The following is a 15,038-nucleotide window of genomic DNA, read 5'->3' on the forward strand; positions in this document are numbered from 1 at the left end:
TGCTGTGTCTGAGTGACAATGGTGAGGAACTGACCCCTGTGTGGGGGCTGAGGGGTGCTGTAACCCCTCCTGATGTCCACCTGGGCTTCATGCTGAAGTCAAGGTAGCCACCTGCACACATCCTCCTGTGCACCTAGCTCCGAAGGCTCTGGGCAGGGCCCCTATTTCTCTCACTCAGCTTCTCTGCCTTTGACTCTCTTGGTAGAACCTACCAGTCAAACCTGGTAAAGTGCTGCTTAGAGGGAACTAGGCTGTGGATTACAAGGACTTTGGCTGACTCGGGACATGAACCAGTGACATCCTAAAAAGAAGTGCTCAGGACATCTTTCTGGGTCATCTCTGGCTCCCAGCTGTCGGTGGGGTGGGGAAGGGGCTGCTCTGCCTGAGAACAGGCAGGAGTGATTTCTGGAACCAATCCGTCACTTTCTCAGAAGGCCAGAGGGAAGGAAGAGCAGAAACTCAAAGATGAGAAGGAGGCACCCCTCTTAGCAGCCCAGTCACTCCGGCTGTACTTCCCAGGCTGTGCACCAGGCAGCAGCTGCTCCAGGACTGCCCCCCTGCCAGTAAGTGCCCAGTGCCCTTAGGGGCAGCAGAGGCAACAGCAGCAGCAGCCTGCCAGGTGGACTCTGGTTGTTTGGCTTTTGCCTGCAAAAAGCACCCTGGTGCCATGGCAACCACTGGAGCTGGCACCTTCAAGGTCATGGTGATCCAGCATAGCCAGGCCTTCTATGGGCAGCAGCCTTGGGGGTTACCAGTGGGGGGACATGGGTGAAAGAGGTGCCCAGACATAGGGATGGTGCCAAGGCTGGTCAAGTAGGGGCCCCCTGGGGGTCACCCGTGGGGTCAGGTGGTCACAGCCACGACCTGTCTGGACTAAACAGCAGTGTCCCCGCTCCTTGTTCCTCTCCGAGCCACCTCTGGAATTGAGGGCAGAATTAACACTGTGAAGCCAGCTTTGTTTCCAGCCTCCTGGGCCTTGATGCTGTTGCGCTGGAGACAAGTGTCGCACTGGTGAGTAGGGAATGGCTGGGACAGAGCCCCCCCCAGGTATTATCCTGTGCCCCTAAGGCCCTGGCCACCATCTGCATGGGAAGGAATTAACAGCAGCCATCATCCCACTGCTGCCTCTAAGAAGGTATTCCCATTCCCCCAGCCCTCCAGCGGAGTGAGCTGGTGTGGTGGCAGGGAACACAATCCTGTCCCCCAAAGACTGCGAGTTCCTCCTTCGCTCCTTTCACTGCCACCCCAGGCTAACCAGCACTCCTGCCCTCCTGGCTGAACACCGGGCCTGGGAGCCTCCCAAGTGTGATCTGGGCTCCACCCCCTCGGGCCCCTTCCAAGACTCTTAGCAAAGAGCTCTAGTTAAAGGACACCCGGGCATATCCATCTTCCCAACGGGCTCTGCCCCACGGTCTCTGCCGGAGACGCACGGAAGGGACGAACTTGTGGCCCAGCTTTCCCGGTAATGACCACGCCACTCTGCTCCTGGCCTCTGCAACCACCTGGCCCCATCCTGCCTCTCATGGGACAGGGGGTGGGGCTCCATGGCCCACTACTGTGTCTCAGCAGATGGAATAAGGCAGGCAAGACAAGAGCACTTGGAGAAGGGAAGAGGAACTCAGGACCGACAGGTGGGAATGAGCCAGGTTAGGAGAGTCTTGAGACTGGAAGGACCTGGTTTGGAAAAGTGGAGGAGGCCGAGGGCCGAGGTCGGAGGGGGGAGGGGATAGACAGTGGGAGGTGCAATGAGCAGCTCTCCATCGTGACCACCAGGGGGCAGGCGCCACCGCCAGCTCCTCCTCCCACATCTGCCTGCATCTTTTCCAGATATGGCGTGAGGAGGGCAAAGGAGAGGAGGCTGAGAACCTGGGCTGGGGAAAAAACAGCCAGCCAGCATCCAGGACGCTCCCCAGACCAAATGGCTGGGCGCTTAATTCTTGGGCAGTCTCTATTCCACACCCTCCCAACTTTGTAGTCCTAGAATCAACCACACCTGCCCTCTCTCACCACTACCCTCTCCAATCTAGAAATCCCTCCACTAGGACTCAAGAGCTTGAGGACTTCCCGAGTTGGGAAGTTCACTCTTATTTGTGGAAAAGGTGTTCTTTATGTCAAGACAGCCTTGAACCTCATCCAAGAGCTGAAGTTCTGCCTCATGAGCTTTGTGGAATACTACACTTTGCCCACCTGGCAGCTTTGGAGAAAGCAATCCTGTCCTTTCTGTCCAACTCTGTCTTGTTTTCTAGAGGAAACATGCCTGACCCTTCTGAAGACTCCTCTAAGGACAATGTCCACCAGGATCCCTCCTGTGCTCCTCCATGTGGGGTGCCTGCTTTGGGGCCCCTCCATTGTGAGGCCAGACTTCCCTAGTGACGGGGCGAGGTAGGGCATGCTGCCCCTGGGACTAGGTCTGTGTGGGGTACACTGGACCATCACCTCCCTTGTTGTGAACACAAACCTCTATTAATTCAGCCCAAGTCCAACTCTTCCACAAGAACTGCCATTCAGTTTTGCTGTCCCCACGCTATACTGATGGGATTAATTTTTCACCACAAGATTTGTCTCTCTAAAGCCTGGTTAATATGCATTTTTGAGGCATTTCAGTCTGTCATCCGGCCCTTGCAGGCCTATTACTTCTCCCAATGTGATAACTAGGTCTGAAGTGTTCACTCAAAGCATGTGTCATGGAGAGCCTGAAGCATTATCATTAGAGACCCTGCTTCATTAATTAGCATTGTGGGGGCCTCAGCTGGGCTTCAGGGTAAACCTTTGTGAGCCCTTTTCTGAGAAAAGGATCCACAGCTTTCATTAGAGTCTCAAAGGGCTCCTTCTCTGAATAAGAACCAGGTATAAGGTTTAATCTTGTTGTCAGATGAGGACAATGAGGCCCCAAAGGAGAGACCTGGCTCCCACTCCCCAACCCCAGCCATGTGGCCAGTTCTAGGGAGACCCTGAGCTTCCTGACTCCTATTACAGTGCTCTTACTATTGCCTTCTTAGGATCCAGGTGGCCTCACCTCCTCAAGGTAGGGGCATTCAGTGTGGGCTCTGTGGTCACTCAGGTCACTCACAGACCTGGCCTGGGATTCCCTTGCATGAAGCCGATTCCTACGAAGCCCCAGGCCTGAAGCTTTTGCAGGCTGCCACCAGGGGACAGTGGTGCCCAGGCTGGTGGCGTATTTAGGAATTCTGGACTTAAGCCAGCCTCCCTCCTCCCCTGCACAAGGGCCAGATTCTGAAATGATCGGTCTTTATTATCATCAGAAAACAAAAAAATCCCCCGAGTGTAAACAGGAGAAATGTGCTGGTTAAGTTACTCATCATTATCTTATTATTAACAAAATAAAGCACTATCTATGTTTACAGTCATAAAAAAGAAACAGCCTGGAGAGAAGTGGGGGCTTTGAAGATGAAGAGAAGACGGGGGCAGACACAGACTCCACATCTGGCCCTGTGGGATTTGGGGTTCCCATACTGATCCGTGGGCTGTTTAGATCTTTAGAGTTAGGTGACAATGGGATTTGATTTCCTTAGGGAACAAACTTTGTGAAACTGATCAGAGGCTGAGATCCAGTCCCCAGTATAGAGTCGGGGAGGGGAAGGCCGGCAGGTGAGGAGCAGGGCTGGGTGGGAGAGGCTGAAACCCAGGAGTCTTCTCCACCTCTTCCAAGAATGGGGAGCCCCCCGCCCTGTGCTCATGAGGGAGGAATAAAGACCAGCTGCCATGGAGAGCCCCTCTCCAGGGCCTCTGACGCTGGCAGGAAGGGGAGCACCATCAATCCTCCTGTCCCGACTCCCTCGTGGGATCAGGTTGGGACCAGGGGCGGGGGCACCAGGACAAAGCCCCTTGGAGGCCGAGGCACATTCCCATGCTGATCAGAGCTAAAAATGGCTCCGTGGGAACCGACTGGCAGAGCCAGGGAGGGAGTGAAGGGGAGGGCAGGAGGAGGTCAGGAAGGCTGATGAGCCCAGGGCAGACCAGGGGCCTACACAGACCCAGAGAATCCAGAGGGCAAAGGGAGCACGGACAGACACCAAGAAAGAGAGAAATAAAGGGCCTTGCAGAGAGACAAGGACAGAGAGAGACAGAAATGCACACAAGGAAACACAGAACCTGAGACACCCAGACTGACAAAGAGGTAGCAATTTGGGGACAAAGAGAAGCACAGAAAGAGGCTCCCGGAGAAGCAGGAGTGGCATCGAGAGACACACCCACAGGAACTCAGCAACAGTGCCTGGCACGTAGTGGGCACTCAATAAATATCTTGTGCAATGAATGAACAGATGAAACACACACACGTGCACACGCACACACACAGCAGCCAGAGGCGCAACGGGCTTGGCAGAGATGAAAACAGCAAGGGACAGCCAGACCCTTTCGCACAAAGTGCAAAGCGATCCTGGTGATAGACGAGCAGTCTGGGGGAGTGTGGGGGGGGTGTTGGTCCCACAGTGGCTGGTCCAGCCAGGACAAGAATGGAAACAAAGCATGTGACCCCAGGGAGACAGGTCAGTAGCTGCCATACCCCAGGTGAATAGACCTGCAAGAGAGGAGAGTCACACAGTGTCCCCTGGCCATGAGCCCTAAAGGCTGAGGTGCTCAGCCAGCTCAGCCCATGGCCATATTGCAGTTCCTGCCCACCCAGGCCAACAGCTCCTCAGGAAGGGAAGGCATCTCTCCCCTCATGAATGTATCTACAAGTGCACAGCTTTGCCCATCTCTGGGGCACGAACAAGTCCAAGTACCAACATAGTCTTAGGTTGGCTGGCTGTGCCCATCGGGTTGGGACGAGGTCTTCCCCAGAGGAGAAGGGGCCGGGCCCACCCAGCCAGGATCAGTCTGTGAGCACCACCAACTCCCCATCGCTCTTCTCTTCGCCCTCCGAGTCCTCGTCCTCGCTGTACCGGTACATCTCGCCATCAGCCACCGAGTGCCTGTCATCTGCGCCCTCGCCCTCCTCTCGGAGGCTGCAGGTGTTGACGATCACAGGCATGTTGGGGTCCAGGCTACGAGGGACATAGTGCTCCACCAGTGGCTGTGCCAGCGGCATGCCTGCCGCCCGAGGGTACAGGACATCCGAGGAGCTCATCTGCACCTGGCCAGCCTGCGGGCTGTGGGGCAGAGAAGGGGCACGGTGACGGATGCACACTTGATTCAACCCCAAACCCATCTCCCCTCCAAGCCTCCTTAAAGTGTGCACTCCCACTCCACACACTCTTGACTGTGACTTATATACCCTGCCCCCAGCCTGCTTTCTGATGGCCAGATTCACTGAACCTACAACCCTGCAGATGACCTGCAGACCCAGGGCCATAGATGTGTTCAACAGACAATATTCTTGGAGGATCATGTTCGAATCCAGTTTTTAGAAACTGTGTATTTTATGTTTTCTTTACTTATATTTAGAGACAGGGTCATGCTGTGTCACCCATGCTGGAGAACAGTGTGCAATCACAGCTGACTGCAGTGTCAGCCTCTCAGGCTCAAGTGATCCTCCTGCCTCAGCCTCCCGAGTAGCTGGGACTACAGGTGTGCACCACCACACCAGGCTAATTTTATTTAAAGATGAGATTTCACTATGTTGCCCAGGCTGGTCCCAAACTCCTGAGCTCAAGGGATCCTCCTGCCTCAGCCTCCCAAAGTGCTGGCATTACAGGTGTGTGTCACCACACCAGGTAGAAATTGTATATTTTAAATGCCCTGGGAGATGTCCTGTTTAAAGGAATAAAGTAGGGAGCTTGTTTTAGTCAAGTCAGGAACCTTTCTGTGTGATGAATACTTTTATTTCTAGCACCTTTGAATTTCTATTGAGTTCACTGGCAGTGGGATCTACAGGCCCTTTCTCCAGGTCCATGTGGCCAGTCCTCCAGTCACATTCCTATATCCTCAGCCACTGAGTAGTCACCACAGTCACATACATAGCCATACACAGTCGAATCGCACATGCAGGCTCAACTACACACAGATAACACACACACACAGGCATCCACACAGCACCCCTGGGGTCACACACAAAGGCAGGCCACACACTGACACCCAGCCACTCATGAGAGCTACACATGCACACACAGTCTCCTGGCTGCCTGTGGCAGGGGTCTGCTCACGGGATCACATAGCTCTGGCGGGCATCCTGACGCCGGGTCCTCATCAGGGCCTTGTACTCGCCCACACGCAGCCGCTTGCCCTCCACGATGCAGGTGCGCTTAGGCCGTGGCTTGTACTTGTAGTCAGGATACTTCTCCAGGTGCTGCCGGCTCAGCCGTGCCTGTTCCTCATAGTAGGGCTGCTTCTCCTGGTTGGTCATGGACTTCCAGCGAGATCCTGACCCAACCCCCCAGGGGCATGCAGTCAGTGCTGGGCTCTGCTGACCACCCCAAGCCCCATGCAGGACCTGAGAAGATCTTGGTCCCCAGGTAGGTCCACAAGATAATATATGTGCAAGCACTCAGCAAGGGCCTGGCCCGATATGGGTGCTCCTTGGACATTGAGCAAATGAATGAATGAAGTTAGCCTGTATAGGGGTATCCAACTGCCAGCTTAAGACTCAGTACCCACCCATGTTCCTAACAATGCAGCAACTTCCTTGAGCCTCTGGCCTGCCTGATTTTCATAAACAAAAGAGCAGCCACCTCCGGCCTTCAACAACTCAGACAGGCTCCCTGCTCAGGGCAAAATACCTGATGTCTCAGTCAACAAGAGTCCTGCCCTGCGCTGACACCACAGGAGCCTCAGTCTTGAAAACAACTGCCCCCTCGAGCCCCATCTGCCCTGCCCGACGTCCCTCTGTGGCCACCAGTAAGGACATGTAACTAAAAAAAATCTTTCTAGTGACAGCCCAGGAACACTAGTCTCTCCTGTTTTCTGCCAGAGCAAGGGTCTGGACAAACATTTAGATCACGAGTACTAAAGAATGTAAACACACACACACTCTCCTTGAGTTCTTGAGGACAGATGCTACCAAACACGTCAGTGGTAAGACCCCAGGACCCAGCTGCCCTCACATCCCCAGCAACTCCTGCACCCCTATCATCAGATTCTACTGGAGTCCAACACAGTATGGAACATCACCAGGCACGCCCTAAATAGACCCAGCTGGCTCCCGCAACCAGGTCATACTGAACCATGGCCCCAGCCACTGGCCCTTACCAAGGATCTTGCTGATGCTGGAGTTGTGCATGTCTGGGAAGGCTTGCAGGATCTTCCTCCGCTCATCCTTGGCCCACACCATGAAGGCGTTCATGGGCCTCTTGATGTGGCTGCTGTTTCGGGACTCGGGGAAGTGGCGGGAGCCTGGGAGACAGGAGTGAAGTCAGCCAGGCAGCCTGTCTGGGGTCCCAAGAGTGCCCCAGGACCAGCAGAGAGACGTCCCCTACTTGACCAGCAGGAGGCACTGAGGAGGCTCCCACAGCAGTCAGCCAAGGAGGAGCAAGGCAGGAGCAGATGGGGCAGAAGAAACAGCAAGTTATCAGCAGAGGCCCAAGAAAATCACAGCGGTATGGCCTCAAGAGAGAGCAGAAACTCAGCAGCCACAAAACTTAGGAAAGCAGACTCAGAGACAGAGCCAACAGACACATAATGGGACAGCGGAGGTACACACACCTGGAAAGGACCCAACAGACCAAGGGAGGGAAGAGATCAGAGGCAGACACAGCCTGCCCTGGCAGGATACAGAGTTGGGCCCTCCTGCCCATCAGCCCCGCACCTGAGCCCTCACCATCCATGTCACAGCTCAGCATGGCTTCCTCCAGTGGGTGCACGCAGCCGTCTTCCAGCCGCTCCTTGGCTGGGGATGAGTCCAGGCTGATGAGGTCCTAGATTGACAGGGGCAACCTGACATCAGCCTCTGCTGCATCACCCCACTCCTCTCCCTGCTCCTCTCTTGGTGGCCTCAGACTGTGTCTTCCACCCCTGGCCACCATTTGTTGCTGCCTCCAGGTTCAGGGGAGTGGGGGACCTTACCTTACGGAAGGGGGTGTTGGGGGAGCCTTCCAAGGCCCCACTGTGGCTGTGCAGCAGCTGCCGAGCATCCTGGATGGCTTTGGTGACAGCATCCCCTTCACCAAGGAAGCCTGTGGGAGAGGGCAGAAGGGACGGAAGAGAAGCGAGAGAAGCTGAGGGCATCAGCCCAGTGTGAGTCCAAATTCCATCAGCCTCCCGCCATGCCACTCCCATGAGGCACCTGAGTTACTGTTCCCTCCTGTCCTTCCGCGGGGCGGCTGCATTGCACGTCCTCAAGGGGATGCCACTTACACTGGCTATTTGTTGTGCATGTCAATAGACTAGAAATGAGAATCGTACCCCCTGGAACTGTGCGACTCTGGCCTGAATCCCTGATGCTTGGAACACCCAGAGAGATTATGATGAGGGAGAGGAGGAAGGGGATCTTCTGCTAAGAGCAAGTCTAACACCTTGTTTGATAAAATCTGGAACCCAGGGAGGAGAAGGGACCTGCTCAAGGTCACATCATGCCGCTGGCCCTCCCCTAAAGAGGGCTGAGGGACAAGTGCAGGCAGCAGGAGGCTTACCCAGAGGCAGGCTCGGGGGGCTGGACTGCAGGTCCCGTGTGGGGCCTCCATGGCTGGGGGGGCGGGGCGCACAGTTGCTCATCTTCAGGCTTGGGGAGCTGGAGGTGTTGGGCAGCTCAGGAGCCTTGGGCTTGGCTGTGAGGTTCAGGGGCTGGGAGGGCTCCTGAGGGAGACCCGGCAGGTCAGAGGATGACAGACACCAAAGGAGACTCCCACAGCAGGACAGAGAGGAAGGGAGGTGAGCGTACCCAGAACACACAAGGAGACGGACAGAAAAGCAGGCGCAGAAGGAGCAGGTGAACAAGAACACAGGATGCCAGGGCTCACCAGTTCACACCCCGCAGTCCCCTAACACGGCAGCCGGCCGTCATTAGCTTGAGAGGGAGCCCCAGGCCAGTGGGTAAAGGGCGGTACCTGCAGGGGGTGGTGGGCGGCCATGGCCCCAGGCCTCTTCACCACTGGGGCAGGGGGGCTGTGCAGCAGCTGCAGCGGATACTCCACTATGGAAAAGGCGGCAAGGAGAAAAGTCCTGGATGAGCACAGAACAGCAGACACCCTGCTTGACGAGGTCCCAGCACCACAAGGTGGGCAATAGCTCGGAGCTGGGCCAGCTTGGTTCCAACCACTGCCCTCCCCAGCCCCAAAGCACTGCTGGGTGGCTCCTATCCCCTCATCCCACACTACCCCTGCACACTGACTGGTATCTTCAGCGGGTTCCCACCCTTCCCAACTCACTCTAAATAGAGTTTCCCAGATTCTAGAGTCCCATCCAATGGCACAATGAGAGAGGGTACACCATCTATTCATCCAACAGCTACTTTTATTTTGTACCTACTGGGCACAGGGCACAAAAGCGGCTGCCTGTTGTGTAGAACGTCTCATGTGTATCATCTCACAATAATACATGGTATGTGATATATAACAGGCTGAATACATCATCATCCCATTTTAAAGAAAAGAAATGAAAACCTTAGAAGTCAAATGGGGCCAGGTGTGGTGGCTCACGCCTAGCACTTTGGGAGGCTGAGGTGGGAAGACTGTTTGAGGCCAAGAATTCAAGACCAATCTGGCCAACATAGCAAGACCCCCATATCTATTATGAAGAATTTAAGCCAGGTGCAGTGGCTCATGCCTGTAATCCCAGCACTTTGGGAGGCCAAGGTGAGTGGATCACAAAGTCAGGAGTTCAAGACCAGCCTGACCAGCATGACCAACAAGGTAAAACCCCATCCCTACTAAAAATACAAAAATTAGCTGGGCATGGTGGCAAGCGCCTGTGATCCCAGATATTCAGGAGGCTGAGGCAGGAGAATCACTTGAACCCAGGAGGCAGAGGTTGCAATGAGCTGAGATCGCACAACTGCACTCCAGCCTGAAAGACAGAGTAAGACTCTGTTTCAAAAAAAAATTTTTAATTTTCAAAACTAAAAAAATAAAAAGAAGAAAAATGGGTTGTCCACAGAGCTACGAAATGGCAGCATCAGGATTTGAACCCAGGACCTCTAGACTCCACAGCCTTTCCTTCTCCTTGACATGGCACTCCTACCTACCCTATCTCACTCCCAGGCCCAGCATCCAGGTGGAGAGGTGGAGAGATAGGCCACATGTAGAAATCACGAAGTGCATGGCAGGTGGTGATGAGAGCCACACAGGCAGAACACCAGTGAACTCTGCTCCAGCGGGGTAACTAGAGCAGGCTCCCTGTGGGAGCCGAGGTGTGCGCTAGTGCCTGCAGCATGGGCAGGATTCGGGCAGGTGGAGATGGGGTGGTGGCGTGTGTGAGGGTGAGCTGTGGGGAATGAGGCCGGCCATGAGGGCTGGGTTGGCTCCCAGGCCCATGAAGGCCGAGGTCAGGAGTGTGGAGCCCATGCTGTGGGTACAGAGCACCGTGTAAGGTTTGTGAGCTAGGGAGGGCCACTGTTTGCAGTCAGCTTTTGCAAGGGACCTTGCTTGCTTAGTTTCTGGAGCAAACAAAGAGGGAGGCAGCCGTGCCAGTCCCAGGCTCCCACACCTTATTTACTGCCTCACTTGCCCAGAAAGCAGTTGAGGGCCCTATCCCTGACCAGATCACTGTCCCCTTGCTTCCACGGCTCTCCTCCACATTCATGAGGAGTTGCAATGGTTTGGAATTGCCCCGTCCTCCACCTTCAACCTTCTCCACTCCACATTCCCCCAGCTAACTGGAAACTTCCACATTGGGCCTGTCTTAGTCCACTCGGGCTGTTGAAACAAAGTGCCATAAACTGGACAGCTTACAGACCTCAGAAATTCATCCTCAGTTCTGAAGGGGAATTTGCTTCAGAATGAATTATACCTTGAGTCTTACCTATAACTGATTTGAGATTTATTATTATTTTTGTCTGTTATGCGACAGGGCCTCACTCTGTCTCTGTATGTCTCGCTCTGTCTCCCAAGAGGGTGTAGAGTGGTGCAATCATAGCTCACTACAGCCTTGTCCCCCTGGGCTCATGCGATCCTCCTGCCTCAGCCTCCCAAGTAGCTGGGACCACAGGCACAGGCCACCATGCTGGGCTTTTTTTTTTTTCTGTAGTGGCAGGGTCTCACTTTGTTGCCCACGCTGGTCTTGAACTCCTGGCATCAAGCAGTCCTCCTGCCTCAGCCTCCCAAAGTGCTGGGATTATAGACATGAATCACTGCGCCCAGCCTAGGTGAGATTAGATGAGGCTCTGGACTTGAAACTTTTGAACTGATGCTGGAACAAGTTAAGATTTGGGTGCCTATTGGGATGGAATGAATTGCATTTTGCATATGACTAGAAAATGACCTGGGGAGAGTCTGGGGCAGAATGCTATGGTCTGAATGTTTGTGCCCCTCTATGTTGAAATCTAATTCCCAATGTGATAGAATTAGGATGTGGGACCTTTGGGGGGGTGACTGGGTCATGAGGGTGGAGCCCTAAGGAATGAGATTGGAGGCCTGATGGAGCCTGTTTACCCCTTTCACCACCTGAGGACACAGTGAGAGACGCCATCTGTGAACCAGAAAGTCGGCCCTCACCAGACACCGAATATGCTGGCTTCATGATCTTGAAATTCCCAGCCCCCAGAACTGTATGTGTGGAATAAACGTCTGTTGTTTATGAGCCACCCAGTCCATGGTGTCTTTCTACAGCCCCTGAATGGATGAAGATGGGGCCTGGCTTTCTCAGTCCTTTGTGTTTCCCCTTCACACCACCCTACAGTGCCCGGCCAAAACCACGCAGGAGCGGAGAGCGGGTGGGGCTGAGCAGTCTACCCAAGCCCACAGCCTACAGGCCTCAGGGAATTTCCTCTTCTGTCTCTTTCTCACCTGTGGAACAGGGATGATGAACTAGCACAGGTTGCCTTTAAAGCTGTCCACACTCCTGGGGTAATTATGGGCAGCGTCTCTGCCCTGTCCCCATAACTCTCTGTCACTGCCCTAGTTCAGGTATCATCCCCTATTACTAGAATCACCTCAGCAGGTCCTGCTTCTGGCCTCCACTCCCTACTCCTCAAAGCCAGAATAACACACTCACTACTCTAACGTTCACATGCACCCACGGCCTAGAAAATAAATCCCAGACTCCATGCTCCGTCCCCAGCTGCCCTGCACCATCAGGTCCCACACCCTTGTCTGACACATGGCCAGTCTGCTGAATTTCAGTGATGGGGTGACATGGTGTAGGCAGGGGCAAGAGTGTGACATGGCCAGAGTGACATGGTGTAGGCAGGGACAAGAGTGTGAAGATAGGAATCGTGGCTGTTAGAATTTGGGAGATGTTGGCTCAAGCCTATAATCCCAGCACTTTGGGAGGCCGAGGCGGGAGGATCACTTGAGGTCAGGAGACCAGCCTGGGCAACATGGCGAGACTTTGTCTCTACTAAAAATACAAAAATTAGCCAGGCATAGTGGTGTGCACCTGTAATTCCAGCCACTCGGGAGGCTGAGGCAGGAGAATTGCTTGAACATGGGAGGCGGAGGTTGCAGCAGTGGGCTGAGATTACACCATTGCACTCCAGAGCCCAGGTGACAGAACAAGTGAGACTCTGTCTCAAAACACAAACAAACAAACAAACAAACAAGAATTTGGGAGATTTATAAACCCCAGTTAATATTCCAGATTTTTTTTTTTTAAATGGAGTCTCGCTCTGTCACCCAGATTGGAGTGCAGTGGTGCAATCTCAGTTCACTGCAACCTCCGCTTCCCAGGTTCAAGCGTTTCTCCTGCCTCAGACTTCTGAGTAGCTGGGACTACAAGCATGCACCACCACACCCAGCTAATTTTTGTATTTTTAGTAAAGATGGGGTTTCACCATGTTGGCCAGGCTGGCCCCAAACTCCTGACCTCAAGTGATCCACCCACTTTGGCCTCCCAAAGTGCTGGGGTTACAGGCGTGAGCCACCGTACCCGGCAATATTCCAGATATTAATATTCTGGCACAGTAAATATACTCGAATTGGGGAGACTAGACCTGGATTGCTACATCATTTTACATCTGGAAAGGGCTTTATGGTTTTTCAGTGTGCTATTTCTTTTCATTCTCCCAGTGAAGTTCAGTGAAATTCAGCAAGATTCAGAAAAAGAGGATTATTCTTCCACCAGACAGATCCAAAACTGAGGCCCAGGAAGTTCACATAGCAAATTAATGGATGAGAGTCGCTCCAGGGCGCTTTCCCTGACCTCAGGACAGGTTGGCTGCCGTGCTGGAACCTCCCTTCTCTCACTCACCTGGTTTGCAGGGAATGGGCTGAATGGGTAAGGCCAGCTGGGAGTCGGGAGTGACAGGCAGAGGTTGGTGGCTTGGGGGGAAGGCTGGGATCATGACATAAGGCATGTTAACCTGCTGAAGGCAAAGAAACGCTGTGTGAGTCCCCAGGGACCCAAAGAGCTACCCAACTATGGTCAGCCTACGACACAGATAATGGACCCATGGACAAGAGGCACAGGGGATAAAGCAGGGACAGTTTTCTAAAGGATCCCTCTGACCCTAGGCCACCTCTGTGGGCCCCTGTCTACCTGCCCTCAGATCTCAGCTGGGGAGGAAGACAGGCCGGGCTCCTCCCTTAAATCAGGGAAGGAAGACAGGTTGGAGGCTAGAACAGAAATAACCCTCCTCGGGTCAGGCCTGAGTGATTCTGCTCTGGTGCTTTAACTCGGTGCACATCCCCTGTCCCCAGCACCCTCCAGGCTGGTGTCAACTCCCTCAACCACCTCCCATGCCTCTCTGGGTCTCCCTTCCGGTTACCTGGATCTGCTGCTGAAGGAGGTTGATCTTATGCTGCTGCTGAATCAGCTGCTGCTGCTGCTTTGCAATCTGGGAGAGGGAAAGAGTGGGCAGAGGGGGTCACGGACATTAGCCCTGGGGCCCAGAGCCTGCCAGCTCTAACCACGCCCTGCTTTCTACAGTGGGGCAAACCGCGGAGTGGGGTGGCAGTAGGGAGCAGAGCAGTCAGCCCTCAGAATTGGTTCTCCTTTTGTAGGAAGCTCATCCCTCCCTCCAGGACCAGGAGGCTGGGTAGGAAGCTGCAAGCTGCTCTTCCTGCAGAGTCCCTTTCATACCCTCCTACCCTGACCCCACACAAGGGCTCATGAATCAGTCCAGGTGGGAATCCTACAGCCCCTGGCCATAGACCCTGCCCCGCCTGCCCCCAGGCCCCAGCTTGCACTGGTGAGGCCTGCCCCTAAGGCACCCTTCTCTAGGTCCTGACACACTCCTTTTCCTGGAAAGAAAGCCACACCCACCGAACAGGACCTACCTGCTCCTGCTGCTGCCGGGCAAGCTCCATCTGCTGCTGCTGCTTCTCAAACAGCATGGCAGCCATGTTCTTCTGCTCCGAGTGGGCTGTCAGGAGCTGGTCCCGCAGGGTGGACAGCTGGTGGATCATGACCAGAAGCTGGAGCTCCTTCTCTGCTAGGCTCTCTTGGGTCCCTGCTCCACAGTGAAACAGCCCCCATTGAGACTTTTTATTTGTTCATCTGTACATCCATCCATCTATCCACCCATCTATCAAAAACTTATTGAGCAATTGCTATGTCCCAGGACCATTAGGGGCTGAGCCACAGAGATGATGACACAAGATGCTTGCCTTGAAGGGGGTTCTTCATGTTGCTACCTGGCAACTACTAGCCTAGAAGTTCTCCCCTATTAGCCACGAATTCCAGGCCCCCTGAAAATGCTGACAGTGGGACGTCTCAGCCCCAGAGCCCTGGGCCTCTTGAATGTCCTCGAGTGCTCAGCACCACACAGGGTCAGGGTGGACAACCATCCCATTAGAGGGATCCAGTGGGACACACTCCAGCTTTGAAGCAAGACAGCTCTGGGGTCAATTCCCATTTCCACCCTTGCTGCCTGTGAGCTGTTAGGCCAAGTTACCAATTTCTCTGCACTTTAGGGTTTTTAGAGTCTGTTAAGTGGGCATAATAACAGTCACTTCAGAGGGTTACTGTGAGGGATAAATGAGCTAATAGAGGCCAGGCTTGGTGGCTCACGCCTATAATCCCAGCACTTTAGGAGGCCAAGGCAGGTGGAT

The 15,038-nt window shown here is 54.2% G+C and overlaps 1 protein-coding gene across 3 annotated transcripts in view; it reads right to left on the reverse strand.

The window, feature by feature from the left end:
* Positions 1 to 3,232: 3,232 nt before the first annotated feature.
* SOX13 (SRY-box 13) overlaps positions 3,233 to 15,038 on the reverse strand; it is a 54,742-nt gene continuing 42,936 nt past the window's right edge. For 2 of the 3 annotated variants that reach the window (XM_025386827.1, XM_025386826.1), the window contains exons 5-14: positions 14,265 to 14,437; positions 13,754 to 13,822; positions 13,237 to 13,351; positions 8,940 to 9,025; positions 8,526 to 8,688; positions 7,960 to 8,069; positions 7,715 to 7,811; positions 7,147 to 7,290; positions 6,105 to 6,321; positions 3,233 to 5,111 (exon numbers count right to left, since the gene is read on the reverse strand). In XM_025386827.1, coding sequence (XP_025242612.1) covers positions 4,835 to 5,111; positions 6,105 to 6,321; positions 7,147 to 7,290; positions 7,715 to 7,811; positions 7,960 to 8,069; positions 8,526 to 8,688; positions 8,940 to 9,025; positions 13,237 to 13,351; positions 13,754 to 13,822; positions 14,265 to 14,437 — 1,451 coding nt within the window. In that variant the 3' untranslated portion in view covers positions 3,233 to 4,834. Of the gene's footprint in view, positions 5,112 to 6,104; positions 6,322 to 7,146; positions 7,291 to 7,714; positions 7,812 to 7,959; positions 8,070 to 8,525; positions 8,689 to 8,939; positions 9,026 to 13,236; positions 13,352 to 13,753; positions 13,823 to 14,264; positions 14,438 to 14,594; positions 14,880 to 15,038 lie in introns of those variants that run through there. The other variant, XM_025386828.1, reaches the window with a different exon arrangement.

Source organism: Theropithecus gelada, chromosome 1, assembly GCF_003255815.1.
Source record: "Theropithecus gelada isolate Dixy chromosome 1, Tgel_1.0, whole genome shotgun sequence".
Taxonomy (NCBI): Eukaryota; Metazoa; Chordata; class Mammalia; order Primates; family Cercopithecidae; genus Theropithecus; species Theropithecus gelada.